Source organism: Ovis canadensis, chromosome 11, assembly GCF_042477335.2.
Source record: "Ovis canadensis isolate MfBH-ARS-UI-01 breed Bighorn chromosome 11, ARS-UI_OviCan_v2, whole genome shotgun sequence".
NCBI classification, from domain to species: domain Eukaryota; kingdom Metazoa; phylum Chordata; class Mammalia; order Artiodactyla; family Bovidae; genus Ovis; species Ovis canadensis.
Window position 1 is genome coordinate 36,549,911 of NC_091255.1, and position 13,506 is coordinate 36,563,416.

The following is a 13,506-nucleotide window of genomic DNA, read 5'->3' on the forward strand; positions in this document are numbered from 1 at the left end:
TGATGTCAACATGCCTAGGATAGGCAGGCTGGGAACAGGTGTGTTATCTCTGCTAAAGAAAGAGAGTCTTCTAGAATGTCTGCATTCTAAGAGAGTTCATCTAGACTGCATTCCACAAAAGGCTAAGGTTTCTCCACACATTCTGGAACCCCCCCTCTCATTGGACCATATGCCCGTGGCTGGGCGCTGGCCAGCTGCTTTGTCTTTGACATGCCCAGAACCCAGCTCCCAGCTATAGTTGCGTTTCATGAACAACCTCAGACTATGAAGCAGTGGTTTGTTTAGTGAAGAAAGGTCCTGTCTAGATAGCGTCTTTGTGGAATCAGGAATTGGAATCTATTCATGTAGGTCGTGTTTCTCCTGAGCTGGCAAACAGTATGACGTGAACACCAGTTAAACCAGCTAGCAAGGAAAGGATTCTTTTTCAGAAAAGCCTCTGAATTCCACAAACCCTTGGACTGAGATACCAAAAGCAAGGGTGAGAAGACATGAGAGAGGGTAAGTGCAACTTACCTTTTCTCCTGTGGTAGTGACAATTTTGAGAAAGGGAACACTTTAGCCCATTTTCCATATCCTCGCAACTGCTAAGCAGCTTCAGTATGTACTTCAGACCACTGGAACCAGCCTAACTTGAGCATATTAAAAAAAAAAAAAACCAGCATGGCTACATGACTGTGTTCCCCTAGATTTCTCTCTGGCCCATCCTACCTGGCCCACAGCTGCCCGTGGATTACACCACCGAATCCTCCCAAAAGCATTTTTAACGTGCATCCTGTCTGAAAATAGCCTGAAACTTATCAGGCCTCTTGAAATACTCTAATCCAGTAATGGGCTTCACTGATTGGACACTGAAACAAACCCTCCTCGAGGCTTCATCCCACAGTCCTGGACCGCTCATCGGGAGAGCAGGACAGCCGCCAGCCCGCCCAGAGAACTCACCTGTCACCTGACAGTTTCTGGGCGTGCGGTGCCCTTAGAACAAGCAGCCTGGCTATCAGCACGGTAAGTCTACATAGCGTCCAACCAGAACAGAAGGTGAGAAAACAGATTGCACATTCACATGATTATTCTTGTTTATTGAGGTCTGTTTATTCTCCACGGGTGCTTTTTCCTCCAAGTAAACAGAGCAGGCGTAAATATCTATAATGAATAAATTTATTGTCTTACAAAAATCATTGTCTAGAAATATGGGAATACAAGAAAAGATATTTGCAGTCAGGTGTCTGGTGGTCAACAGCCAGTACAATTCATAAAGGGGGAAAAATCAAAGATTCCAAACCCACATGACAAATTCTTCCCAACAGATGTTAAAGCTTTTAACCCAAAAGGTTTGTGTTTTCAAGCACGTTGCAGAGGATCAAGGATTTATAATTAACACTGATTCATTGTCACTGAATGTTTATAATACCACTTAGACTAGAGAGGTACATGATATGAAGCACAGTCAAAACTTAATACATTAAATTGTTACAGAGGCAAATAATATATTTAACATTGTCTTAGTACTGTAGTGTCTAAGGCACTTTCTGTAATGTCAGTTTGATTAACTATCAACCCAAAACAGAATGCTAATGTTTACTGTAACACTGTCCTGAGGGGGTGGGGAGGGAAAAATGAAAAAGGAGTCATCCACTGGCATGTCAACATTCAGGCGGGTGGCCTCTGTTCCCGAGGTGCTGTCCCCCTCATTGACAGACTTGAACAAGTCTCGGACACAAAACCAATCTTCCCATTTTGGGCTCAAAGCAGCGGCTGAATTTGCAAGGTCAGCATGAGAGCCTGGTTGGCGAGGAAGGGTGTCCCCCTAGCTTCTGCTCTGGGGGGCCTGTGGCTGCGAGGAGCAGACCATCTAGAAGTCACTGTGATGGCTGCCCCTGGGCCTCAGCTGCGTCGTGGCCACTGTCCTGCTGGCACAGAGCAGCTCCGGCCGAAGACAGTTCACGTGAAGAGATGCGGGGACCCCACGACTTGAGGGAGAGGGGCACTGTAACCCCCATGGATGCTGCTTCCCCCAACCCACCCCCCATCTCACGGAAGCCCCTTTCACAGTTTGCGCACTGAAATAGTGTCAATCCTCATCTGAAGGAAATGAGAGCTACAGGTGCAGTTTAGGTTTCACAACGTTCTAAGGGACTTGATATGGCTGCGGAGGCAGGGGCCACGTGAACACAGAACTAAGGTAGCTGTCCGTACGACAGAGCATGCAGAGCGACGGGGTGGCAACCGCTAGGCGGCCCCATGACCCAGCGACTGGCAGCGGGTCTGGAGTTAGTTTGAAAAAGGGTTCTCTTAACATGTATTATAAAATGGTCTCTTGGTGGATATATGGAAAATAGATGCAATGATGAGGCGATCTGTTTAATATGTGTAGGTTTTGTGTGTGTGTATATATATATATATATAAAAAGGGGAGCAATTGTACCTAAATCTGAAGCAGGAGACGTGTGTGTAGGCCATGAGGCCTTAAGACACAGTTGATCTCTCAGGAAGGAGTCTCGCAGCTCGCCGGTTCCCCAGATCTGCAGGAGGCCCCGAGGTGGGGGCGCCGGTGACTTCCTGCATGTCCCGCGATATTGCCTCCTCTAGCTTCCTTGGACTTACTCGGACTGTGGTGGCTGCGTCTCATTGATGTCACTGGTCTTACTTTCTGTGTCGTCGTCCGACAGCTCCAGGGATGCGCCCTCAATGTGCAGCTGGCGCCGGCCTGATCGGCTGGAGGAGAAGCTGATCGGGCCGCCTCGCCTGGAGGGAACAGAAAGCAGGTGCACGTGGCTGCCAAGTCGTCCACCCACCTGAGGATTCAAAGCTCCCTGCCCAGGATGCAGCCCCTGGGGTGGTGGGGAGATCAGAAGGGCTCTGTGCTTAGCCACCACTGCCACCTGCTGAGCATCGTCCTGGGGGCCGTGGTAGCTGGCCCCTGCTGTCCCTCCCAGACACAGTGAGGACAGCACCACCAGCTCATCCCCGGCCAGGTGCTCCCCAAAGGGCAGATGGAGAGGAAATGCTCTGTGCAGGCTTTGCGGGCCTCCTAAGGTCTCTGCTGGTCTTTTTACAGCCTTTAGCAATGTTAACACCACTCTTAGCATACGGCAGCAGGGCAGACAGGCTCCAGCCCACAGGCCACACCTGTGCTAAGCTGTCCTAGGGAGAAGCCTTGGCTCCCTGTCTCCTGGGGTGCATCAAGTCTGCCATGGAGAGGCTGTCCCTGCCCACGAGGGACATGGACAGACTCCTGGGCTGGCACACAAGCCATGAGTAAACACAGAGCCAGTGACTGACTGGCCTGTTGTTTCCCCGCTCTCCAGACCACCAACGGTCAGGAGTCCTGAACAGGTACATGCTAAGGAGGACCTCACACATGGCCAAGAAAACCAGTGTCTGGAGCCACTCACCTCAGCCGGTTCTTGAGGGTGCTGACCTCGCGGCTCAGGCCCTCGTTGGCCTCAGTGGCATCGTCCAGTTCCCGCTGGAGTTTGCGCCGAGATGCATTGGCACGTGTGGCTTCTTCCTCTGCTTCCTCCAGCTGCCGCTTGAGCTGCTTCATCCTGGCGTTGGCCTTCTCCATCTTGAGGAAGTTATAGGAACCAAGTCAAACCAAACCGCTGAATCCAAATTCACATCACTGTGTCCTGAATGTTTCAGCACAGGCCTCTGCCCCACTGGCCACACGTGTGTGCACACCCCTGCCATTTCTGCACAACCATGTCTACACAGCATATTAGGCTAAAGGAAACTTTACAATTGAAAACCAATTTTCATCCCTGAGTTTTCTACAGAAAAATGGCATCTTCACGAGTGATCTATGGAATTATGAAAGGAAACTGCCATTGCTACAAAACACAGAAGAGCCAGCAACACAGATAATCTCCACCCCCAGGAGATGGTGTGTTCATTTTACACCTCCTTTCAACACGGTAAGTACCAAGCCACTCTGGAAAACCAAGTCAGAACTTGGCCTGCCACTAGCCCGCCCACTCCTGAGCCACAGAAACTGGCCAACACTGTGCCAGTCCAGTTCACACCCACCCAGAACTGCTCTCCGAGTTGCTAGGTCCTGGGATGGGGAGGGGAGGGTCTAGGCTAGAGGCAGTGGATCCTCGGGTCTCCCAGATGAGCGAGAGCACAGCCCCCCAGGCTGCAGCCAATACAGAGCTGACACGACCTGACACTTAGGAAACAGATGCCTGGACACAGACGAGGACGACCACTTGGGTCCCACGTGCCGTGCATCGCCTTTTCTTCCCTTCATACTACTTCCTGCATCTGCCTCTCCACCCAGCCAACATTCAGTTCAGTTGTGTCCGACTCTTTGCGACCCCATGAATTGCAGCAGGCCAGGCCTTCCTGTCCATCACCAACTCCCGGAGTTCACTTAAGTCGGTGATGCCATCCAGCCATCTCATCCTCTGTCATCCCCTTCTCCTCCTGCCCCCAATCCCTCCCAGCATCAGAGTCTTTACCAATGAGTCAAGTCTTATGACTGCCAACTACAACTTTTCTAGGCATTTAGAAGATGGTAGGTAAAACAGGCAGAAATCTCTGCACTCATGCAGTGTCTACTCTAGGGAAGGAAACATGGTAATTAAGATCAGTTCAGGCCTCCCCACTACAAGCCTTCCCAAGGCTCTTGCCCACCCCTTCTTAACATGTATTGTGGGGCAGGGCTACGTCCTAACCACCTCTGTATCCCCAGCACTCGGGAGTGACCAGCAGGAACAAGAAACAGCATGTGTACTTAAGAGTTTCTTCCTAAGTCAGCAAGTCACATAGTAACATGGTTGGTCTTCTGTCTGTGTTCCTGTACAGCATTCAGGGTGAAAGACATGTTCCCTTTAGGTGCCTTCTCTCCTTACCTGTTCTTTATACTGGTCAGCATGGCGGCGTTCATCTTCAACCTGCATGAAGATTTCTTTCAGCTTCTTCTCGGTACGACGAACTAGTTTATTGGCAGCGGCTCTTTCCCTGTGAAAATGATCAACATGTTCATTTCCACAGTTCTTGCAATGAAAATATTTTAAGTCCTTTTTTCTATAAGATGACACACGTTGGAGCGCTTTCCAGGACCCTGTATCATCGTGATCAACACAGTCCAGAAAATTCTCCCTTCTGGTCGAACTGTGGATTGCCTTTAACGTAGTCTAATGCTGATAGGCAGAACACCTGCATTATTCCCTCATGCGTGGATATTTATCACCTTAGTGATCTTCTGAAGATCAAAGGTCACTTACATTGAGTGTAGAGTTTTTGGAAATAAAAACCTTAGTTGGTTACTCTTATCACCTAACATTTTAGCCTGGAAAACAAAACACTCAATTTAATTATTGTTTCAATTTAAAATTACTTCCCACTGACTTGGAGAAGGAAATGGCAACCCACTCCAGTATTCTTGCCTGGAGAATCCCCTGGACAGAGGAGCCTGATGGGCTACAGCCCACGGGGTCGCAAAGAGTCGGACACGCCTGAGCGACCTCACTTGCTCACTCACTCCCACTGACTAAGATTCCCCAGAGGAAGGCAAGGCAACCCACTCCAGTATTCTTAACTGGAGAATCCCACGGACACAGGAGCTTAGCAGGCTAGTCCATAGGGTCGCCAAGAGTCGGATATGACTGAAGCGACTTAGCACGTACTTACTAAGATGCTAGAGCAGCTGAACACTGAAACAACTCCCCCCACTTCAGTTAGGAATCACGGCACCATGTTCTAGACAGGCCTCCACTGTCCCACGTGAAGGAAGGAGAGTTAACTTACTTGGAGAACTCCACTGAAAACACAAAAGGGTCTTTTGTTCCTTCACAAATGTTATGCAAAAATGGATAGGATGGAGTCAGCTGAAAGGGCCAAGTCATGTCAATTACAACTAACAACAAACAAACCCTTAGCTGTTACATTTGAGAGCAGGGGGACAAAGTTTCAGATGCTAGGCTGGGGAGGACTCTGGGCAACAGACCCTGTGTTTCTGGGCCCCCAAACTCCTCAATAATAGGGTGAAGTTGAAAGTCTGCTCCAGCTCTGGCCATCTGAGATTCTATTCTAATATATATGTAAATGCCTGCCCAAAAGCTGCTTTGTGCAATTCCTAATAAATTTCAGAATGGTTTATGACACCAGAATGGAAACTGTTGAGCAATCCCTTCCTAAAGGAGAAAAAACTTGTCTTTTTTGTTACATTGCATTTCTTCTCTGCCAACACACTGTAGCATTTCATGTGATGCGGTGAACTTGGGCTCAGCCTTGGGCAGAGATGTAAACTATGGCACCAGCAAATCATGGGGCACACACAGCATGATTAGCCCTCAGCTGAACCTGGGAAGAGCTGACAGGTGAGCCCATTGTTCCCTGAGGGCTCACACCAGCTTCTCTGGTTATATGTGCCCTTGTGCAACGAAGCTCCCTTAGGACAAGGGGCATTGGTGTCATCTCTATAAACCTGGACTTGGTCTGTAACAGAGATACTGTAAAAACCTTTTTTTGGCTTATAGCACTGAAAACCTCTTACTTGGCTTCCTGCTCAAGCTGCTCCTCCAGTTGCCCAATCTTGGCTTCTAGGGCAGAGATGGTGGCCTTGAACTTGGACTTGACAGCGCCCTCTAGCTCCTGGAGCTTGGCCTTCAACTCCTTGTTCTGCCGCTCCAGCTGCTGGCGCGCATTGTCGCTCTTTTGGGCAGCGCTGCGCTCGGCCGCCAGCTCAGTGTTCAGCGTGTCCACCTGAAGGGGAGATGGGTCAGTTGTGCAGGGGATGGCACAGTCCCTCCTGGGGTGAGGGGACATGGTAGACCCACCTGCAGTGTGGTCTTGCGGAAGCGGTCGTTGAGCAGCTCCATGTTGCTCTGCTCCTCCTCCAGCTCCTCCTCTAGCTGTGCGATCCGAGCCTCCAGACGCCGCTTCTCATCCAGCAGTGCAGACCTGCGGCCGAGGCGGCGACACTCAGCACAGAGAACTCTCCAGGGCTCCTCCACCCACTGTGTTGCCATAAGCATTCTTAATTTTTCTCTTTCTCCTCCTCCCACCCCAATCTGCCTGGTCCTGTTGGTTTTGCTTCCAAACACGCTGCCCACTTCTCTCCATCCCCAGGCCTGCCACCTGGCCAGGCCCCGCTATCTTGCACCTGGATCGCTGTGTAGCCCTCCAGCTTTGCTCCACAGCCAGTGTCAGCTTTAAAAGTGCAAAAAGATTCTGATGTTCCCTAGCTTCTCTAGTGCACCAAGATCCAAAGCCAGCTCCTCCTCATGGCACACTAGAAAATGACCACAATGGATCCTGAGGACAGCCTTTAAATGGAGAAAGCAACTTTTAATTGTAAAAAAAACCCCCCAAAATCTGACTTTCAATGAAACATATGTCGAGGGAAAGAGACCTAACAAATGTGAAAGCGAGGCCCTGCACTGCAAGGCTGTGCAGTCCTATGGAGGCCAGATAGGTTCTGAAGGCCTTTTCTGCAGACCTGTGTGGACGTGACTGGTACAGGGAGGTGTGACCTGGCAGGGCTTCAGCCAGTTGGCTGAGGCCCAGCATCTCATGCTCATCTCTCCAGACTTTGAACAGATGAGCAAACCAACCACTGACTCCCCAATGCCAGATGACCCCTGTAGCTGACTTAGTGCCTGTGAGGACCAGTGAGACACCCACCCCTTCCCACATGCTCAGGAGACTCACTTGCCGGAGGCGCTGTTGGCGATCTCGTCCGCCAGCTCGTCTCTCTCCTGCTCAGCATGTCGGCGGGCTCGCTCGGATGAGGCAAGTTCCTGAATGAGTTCAGATTGTCATGTAAGCTCTGGCTGCTAAGTTTCCTTAGATGTGAGGTTTGACAGTGCCTCTGGCTGCTGCCACCTTGCTTGAGGCACCAAGTGCACCTCAAATTATAAACAGTTTTGAGAAATACACTATTCAACCTCTCTGTCTTTAGTCAGGTAGAACAATATCAAATGGGACCACTTTGCTCAAGTGAAGCAGTAAGATGGTCCAGCACCACATTAAAAATGGTCAGTGAGATTACACTGGCTACAAAAACACTGAAATGTATTTATCTGGTCTTAGAGAAATTCCAAGGGCAAATATTTGTTAAGCAAATAGATGAATAAACAAACACACAAACCTCCTGCAACTGAAGGATTTCTGCTTCCAGGCTTTTCAGTTTCTTCTCACTCTCTTTGGATTGAGCAAAAATCTCATCCCGGGATGCACGAGCTTCTTCTAACTCACGCTGGTAGTCCTTCATCTGAGCCTAAGCATAAGGAGGAGGCAAGTTTTGGAGTAGTGTTTATTCTTATTTAAACATACCTTTCCCCCCAGATTATAAAATAGGAATTTATTATAAAAGCATGTAGAAGTGATGAAAAAGAAAACATTCAAGTCAATATCCTTTATGAATATAGATGCAAAAATGCTCAACAAAATAGAAACCAGTAAGATCCATTAACACCTCCAAGTGGGATTTATATGAGGAATTCAAGGTTGATTTGACATCCAACATAACTATGTGATCACTTCAACGGACACAGAAACAATCTAATACCTTTCAATATAAAAACACTCAATAAATCTTTGACAAAATTCAACATTCATTTATGATAAAAACCATCCAGAAAGCAGGCACAGAAGGAACATACCTCAACATAATAAAAGCCATATATGATAAACCGATAGCAAACATTGCCCTCAATGGTGAAAAATTGAAAGCATTTCTCCTAAAGTCAGGAGAACAAGACAAGAATGACCACTCTCACCACTACTGTTCAACATAGTTTTGGAAGTTTTAGCCATAGCAACAAGAGAAGAAAAAGAAATAAAAGGAATCCAGATTGGAAAAGAAGTAAAACCCACTGTTTGCAAATGACATGCTCATCTACACAGAAAACCCTAAAGACTCCACCAGAAAATAACTAGAGCTAAATCAATGAATATAGTAAAGCTGCAGGATATTAATACACAGAAATCCCTACATCCCTATACACTAACAATGAGAAGACAGAGAAATTAAGGAAACAATTCCATTCACCATTGCAATGAAAAGAATAAAATACTTAGGAATAAATCTACCTAAAGAAACAAAAGACCTATATATAGAAAACTATAAAACAGTGGTGAAAGAAACCAAAGATGACACAAATAGATGAAGAAATATACCATGTTCATCGATCAGAAGAATCAATATAGTGTAAATGAATATACTACCCAAAGCAATCTATAGATTCAATACAATCCCTATCAAGCTACCAGTGGTATTTTTCAGAGAACTAGAGCACACAATTTCACAATTTGTATGGAAATACAAAAAAACCTCAAATAGCCAAAGCAATCTTGAGAAAGAAAAATGGAACTGGAAGAATCAACCTGCCTGACTTTATACTACAAAGCAGCGGTCATCAAGACAGTATGGTACTGGCACAAAGACAGAAACATAGATCAATGGAACAAAACAGCCCAGAGATAAATCCACGCACCTATGGACACCGTATTTTTGGCAAAGGAGGCAAGAATATACAACGGAGAAAAGACAATCTCTTTTAACAAGTGGTGCTGGGAAAACTGGTCAACCACTTTTAAAAGAATGAAACTAGAACACTTTCTAATACCATACACAAAAATAAAATGGATTAAAGATCTAAATGTAAGACCAGAAACTATAAAACTCCCAGAGGAAAACATAGGCAAACCACTCTGATGTAAATCATAGCAGGATCCTCTATGACCCACCTCCCAGAGTAATGGAAATAAATACAAATAAACAAATGGGCCCTAATTAAACTTAAAAGCTTTTGCACAATGAAGGAAACTATAAGTAAGGTGAAAAGACAGCCTTCAGAATGGGAGAAAATAATAGCAAATGAAGCACCTGACAATCTCAAAAACATACAAGTAACTCCTGCAGCTCAATTCCAGAAAAATAAGCGACCCAATCAAAAAGTGGGCCAAAGAACTAAACAGACATTTCTCCAAAGAAGACATACAGATGGCTAACAAACACATGAAAAGATGCTCAACATCACTCATTATCAGAGAAATGCAAATCAAAACCACAATGAGGTACCATCTCACACGTCAGAATGGCTGCTATCAAAAAGTCTACAAACAATAAATGCTGGAGACGGTGTGGAGAAAAAGGAACCCTCTTACACTGTTGGTGGGAATGCAAACTAGTACAGTCACTATGAACAGTGTGGAGATTCCTTAAAACACTGGAAATGTAACTGCCATATGATCCAGCAATCCCACTACTGGGCATACAAACCGAGGAAACCAGAATTGAAAGAAACGTGTACCCCAATGTCCATTGCAGCACTGTTTACAATAGCTAGGACATGGAAGCAACCTTGATGTCCATCAGCAGACGAATGGATAAGAAAGGTATGGTACGTATACACAATGGAATATTACTCAGCTATTAAAAAGAATGCATTTGAATCAGTTCTAATGAGGTGGATGAAACCGGAGCCTACAAAGCAAAGTTAAGTCAGAAAGAAAAACACCAATATATTAACGCATATATATGGAATTTAGAAAGACAGTAATGATGACCCTATATGTGAGACAGCAAAAGAGACACAGATGTAAAGAACAGACTTTTGGACTCTGTGGGAGAAGGCGAGGGTTGGGTAATTTGAGCGAACAGCATTGAAACATGTATATTATCATATGTGAGATAGATCACCAGTCCAAGTTCAATGCATGAAACAGGGTGCTCAGGGCTGGTGCACTGGGATGACCCTGAGGGATGGGATGGGGAGGGAGGGTCTCAGGATGGGGAACACATGTACACCCATGGCTGATTCATGTGAATGCATAGCAAAAAACCACCACAATATTGTAAAGTAATTAGCCTCCAGTTAAATTTCAAAAAATTAAAAAAAAATAAAAACAAACAATAAAATAAAAACACTCAATGAACTTAAGGCAACTTCCCCAACCCTGATAAAGGGAATCAATGAAATGAAAAACTAGTATCATACTTAATGGTCAAAGAGTGAATGCTTTTCCCTACAATCAGCAATGAGACAGGGATGTTTTTGCCCTTACTATTTCTGTATAACAATGTAATGGATAACATTATACATTGTAATGTATAACAATGTAATGCTAGTCAAAGCATTTAGGCCAAGAAAGGGAAATAAAAGATATCCAGATTGAGAAAGAAGAAATAAAACTTAGCTAAATTTGCTAATGAAAAAGTACAGAAAATCTTAAGGAGTCCATTAAAAAAATGTTACAACTAATAAGTTCAGTGAGGCTGCAGCATACAGGATCAGTCGATACAGTTAGTTCTCCATATCTGAGCTCCACACCCATGGATTCAACCAATAATGGATCAAAAATATTCAGGGGAAAAACATTCTCAGAAAATTTCAAAAAGCAAAACCTGAATTTGCCACGTGGACAACCATTACCTTCTATCAGGTTGTTATGAGTAAACTAGAGATGATTTAAAGTATATGAGAAAATATTCATAGGTTTTATGCAAGTAATACACCATTTTATATCAGGGACTTAAGCATCGGTGGATTTTGGTATCCACGGGGGTGGAGGGGTTGCTCCTAGAACCAATCCCTCTCAGACACTGAGGGACAACTGTACAAAAATAATTGAAATTCAATACACTAACTATAAACACTGTAAATAGTAACAGAGCAGCTACACTTAGCATCAAAAGGGTAAAATTTAGCTAACGTATAAGACTTGTATGCCAGAAACTAAAATAAAGCATCATAGAAAAAAATGAAATAGCTAAATGGGCTGATAGCCATGTTCGTGGAAAACTCAATACCTTTGTGAGGATGGTAATACTCTTCAAATTGATCTACCGAGTCAACGTAAAATAAGAATCCAAGCTGGCTTAGGGGAGGCGGGGGCAGAAACTGACAAGCTGATCCTAAATGGAACTGCAAGGAGCCCAGAACAGCAGTCATGAAAAAGAAAGTTGGAGAAGTCATACTTCCCAAGTGCAAAACCTTAAGCCACGGTAATCAAGACTGTGCGTTCCTGGCAGGACAGACATAAGAGATCAAGGAATAGAACTAAGAGTCCAGAAATAGACACAAGTCTGTGGTCAGCTGATTTCTGACAAGAGGGCCAAGATAATTTCAATGGGGAAAATCTTTTTAACAAATGGTGCTGGGACAATTGAATATCCATATCCCAAAGAATGAAATTCGGTTCATATATCAAACTACATAATAAAAATTGAAATGGATTTAGAAAGAGCCAGAAGTATAAAACTCTTCAGTCATGTGTGACTCTGTGACCACATGGACTGCATAAAACTCTTAGGAGAAAACACAAGACTAAATCTTCAGGACCTTGGATTAGGTAGTGGCTTCATAAATAGTAAAAACAGAAGAAACAAAGGAAAAAATAATCTGAACTCCATCAAAACTTGCACTGTAAAACAGTACCAATGAGGGAGTGAATAGATAATCCAGAGAATGGAAGAAGATGCAGAATCACCAAGGCCAAAGGAATGGAAATTTTCTAAAGCTTTTGTCTTTCCCTCCAGAGAAGTGTGTCCCTGTACGAGACAGCCCATCACATCCTGCCAATATAGCAAGTTACTACAGAAATCACTTTGTCACTGTGACAGTGAAAACCAGCATGCTCTCTGAGTAGCTAAAGTGATGCTGACTGGACAGAAAGGCGCAACTGAAGGAGGAGCAACATGGAGCTGCTCAACGACTGCTTCTGCAGACCACACTGCAGGTGGGCCTGCCATGTCCCCCTAACCGCAGGAGCGGCTCATGGCCCTGGTCAACAAAGTCGACACCACCTACTCTCAGTGGGTGCCTGTGTGTTTAGTTGACCACGAGATGTTATTCAGAGCCCTAAGCGCTTGTCCCTTAGTGAGTGCCCACCAGGCAACTCTACCTCACTCAATCCAAATGGGGCCAAGCCCACCCAGTAGACGCTGGAGCTATACACGTACCATCTTTATGGCCTGTGGCCCCAGCCTACAGCTGAGGATGACAGCGGCCCTGTGCCCTGCAGCAGTGACGTGGCAACACTGAGCCCGCCAGCATGATGGTGGCTGGATGCTGCCCAGAGCCTTCTCTCCAGCATCACGGGCCATGTCATGCTCGGTGGTCTCAGCAGAGCCTGATCACCCCACCACCACACCCTGATGGCTGGTGGCACTCACCTGGAGTTTGCGGAGCTGCTTGATCACTTCATCCCTTGCTTTGTTAGCTGCCTCGATTTGAGCCTCCAGGTCCTTCAGGTCTATTTCCATTTTCTTCTTCGAGGCAACAGCCAGGGCCCGCTGTTTCCGCTCATCCTCCAGCTCTGCCTCAAGCTCCCGCACCTGACAGGCAGTGTCAGGATACATCGGTCAGATCCGTTATCCGCACACAGAGAACAGTCCCGTGGGGGCTCGACTTACTCAGGAGGGGGGGCTCTCTGCCTCCAAGCGATTATTATTATTAGCAGCTGAATTTGTACAGAGAGGTCTATAAACATCTCCACCTGGTACAAATCATTTCCACTGACTGACTGACTGAGGCGAGAGTGTGTAAAGAGGCA

General features: G+C 45.9%; 1 protein-coding gene across 4 annotated transcripts in view; it reads right to left on the reverse strand.

Annotated features, from left to right (window-relative positions):
- Positions 1–1,137: 1,137 nt before the first annotated feature.
- MYH10 (myosin heavy chain 10) overlaps positions 1,138–13,506 on the reverse strand; it is a 121,909-nt gene continuing 109,540 nt past the window's right edge. For all 4 annotated transcript variants that reach the window (XM_069603512.1, XM_069603510.1, XM_069603513.1 and 1 more), the window contains exons 34-41: positions 13,127–13,288; positions 8,096–8,224; positions 7,657–7,745; positions 6,783–6,906; positions 6,500–6,708; positions 4,854–4,962; positions 3,393–3,565; positions 1,138–2,742 (exon numbers count right to left, since the gene is read on the reverse strand). In XM_069603512.1, the coding sequence (XP_069459613.1) occupies positions 2,598–2,742; positions 3,393–3,565; positions 4,854–4,962; positions 6,500–6,708; positions 6,783–6,906; positions 7,657–7,745; positions 8,096–8,224; positions 13,127–13,288 (1,140 nt within the window). In that variant the 3' untranslated portion in view covers positions 1,138–2,597. The remainder of the gene's footprint in view (positions 2,743–3,392; positions 3,566–4,853; positions 4,963–6,499; positions 6,709–6,782; positions 6,907–7,656; positions 7,746–8,095; positions 8,225–13,126; positions 13,289–13,506) is intronic.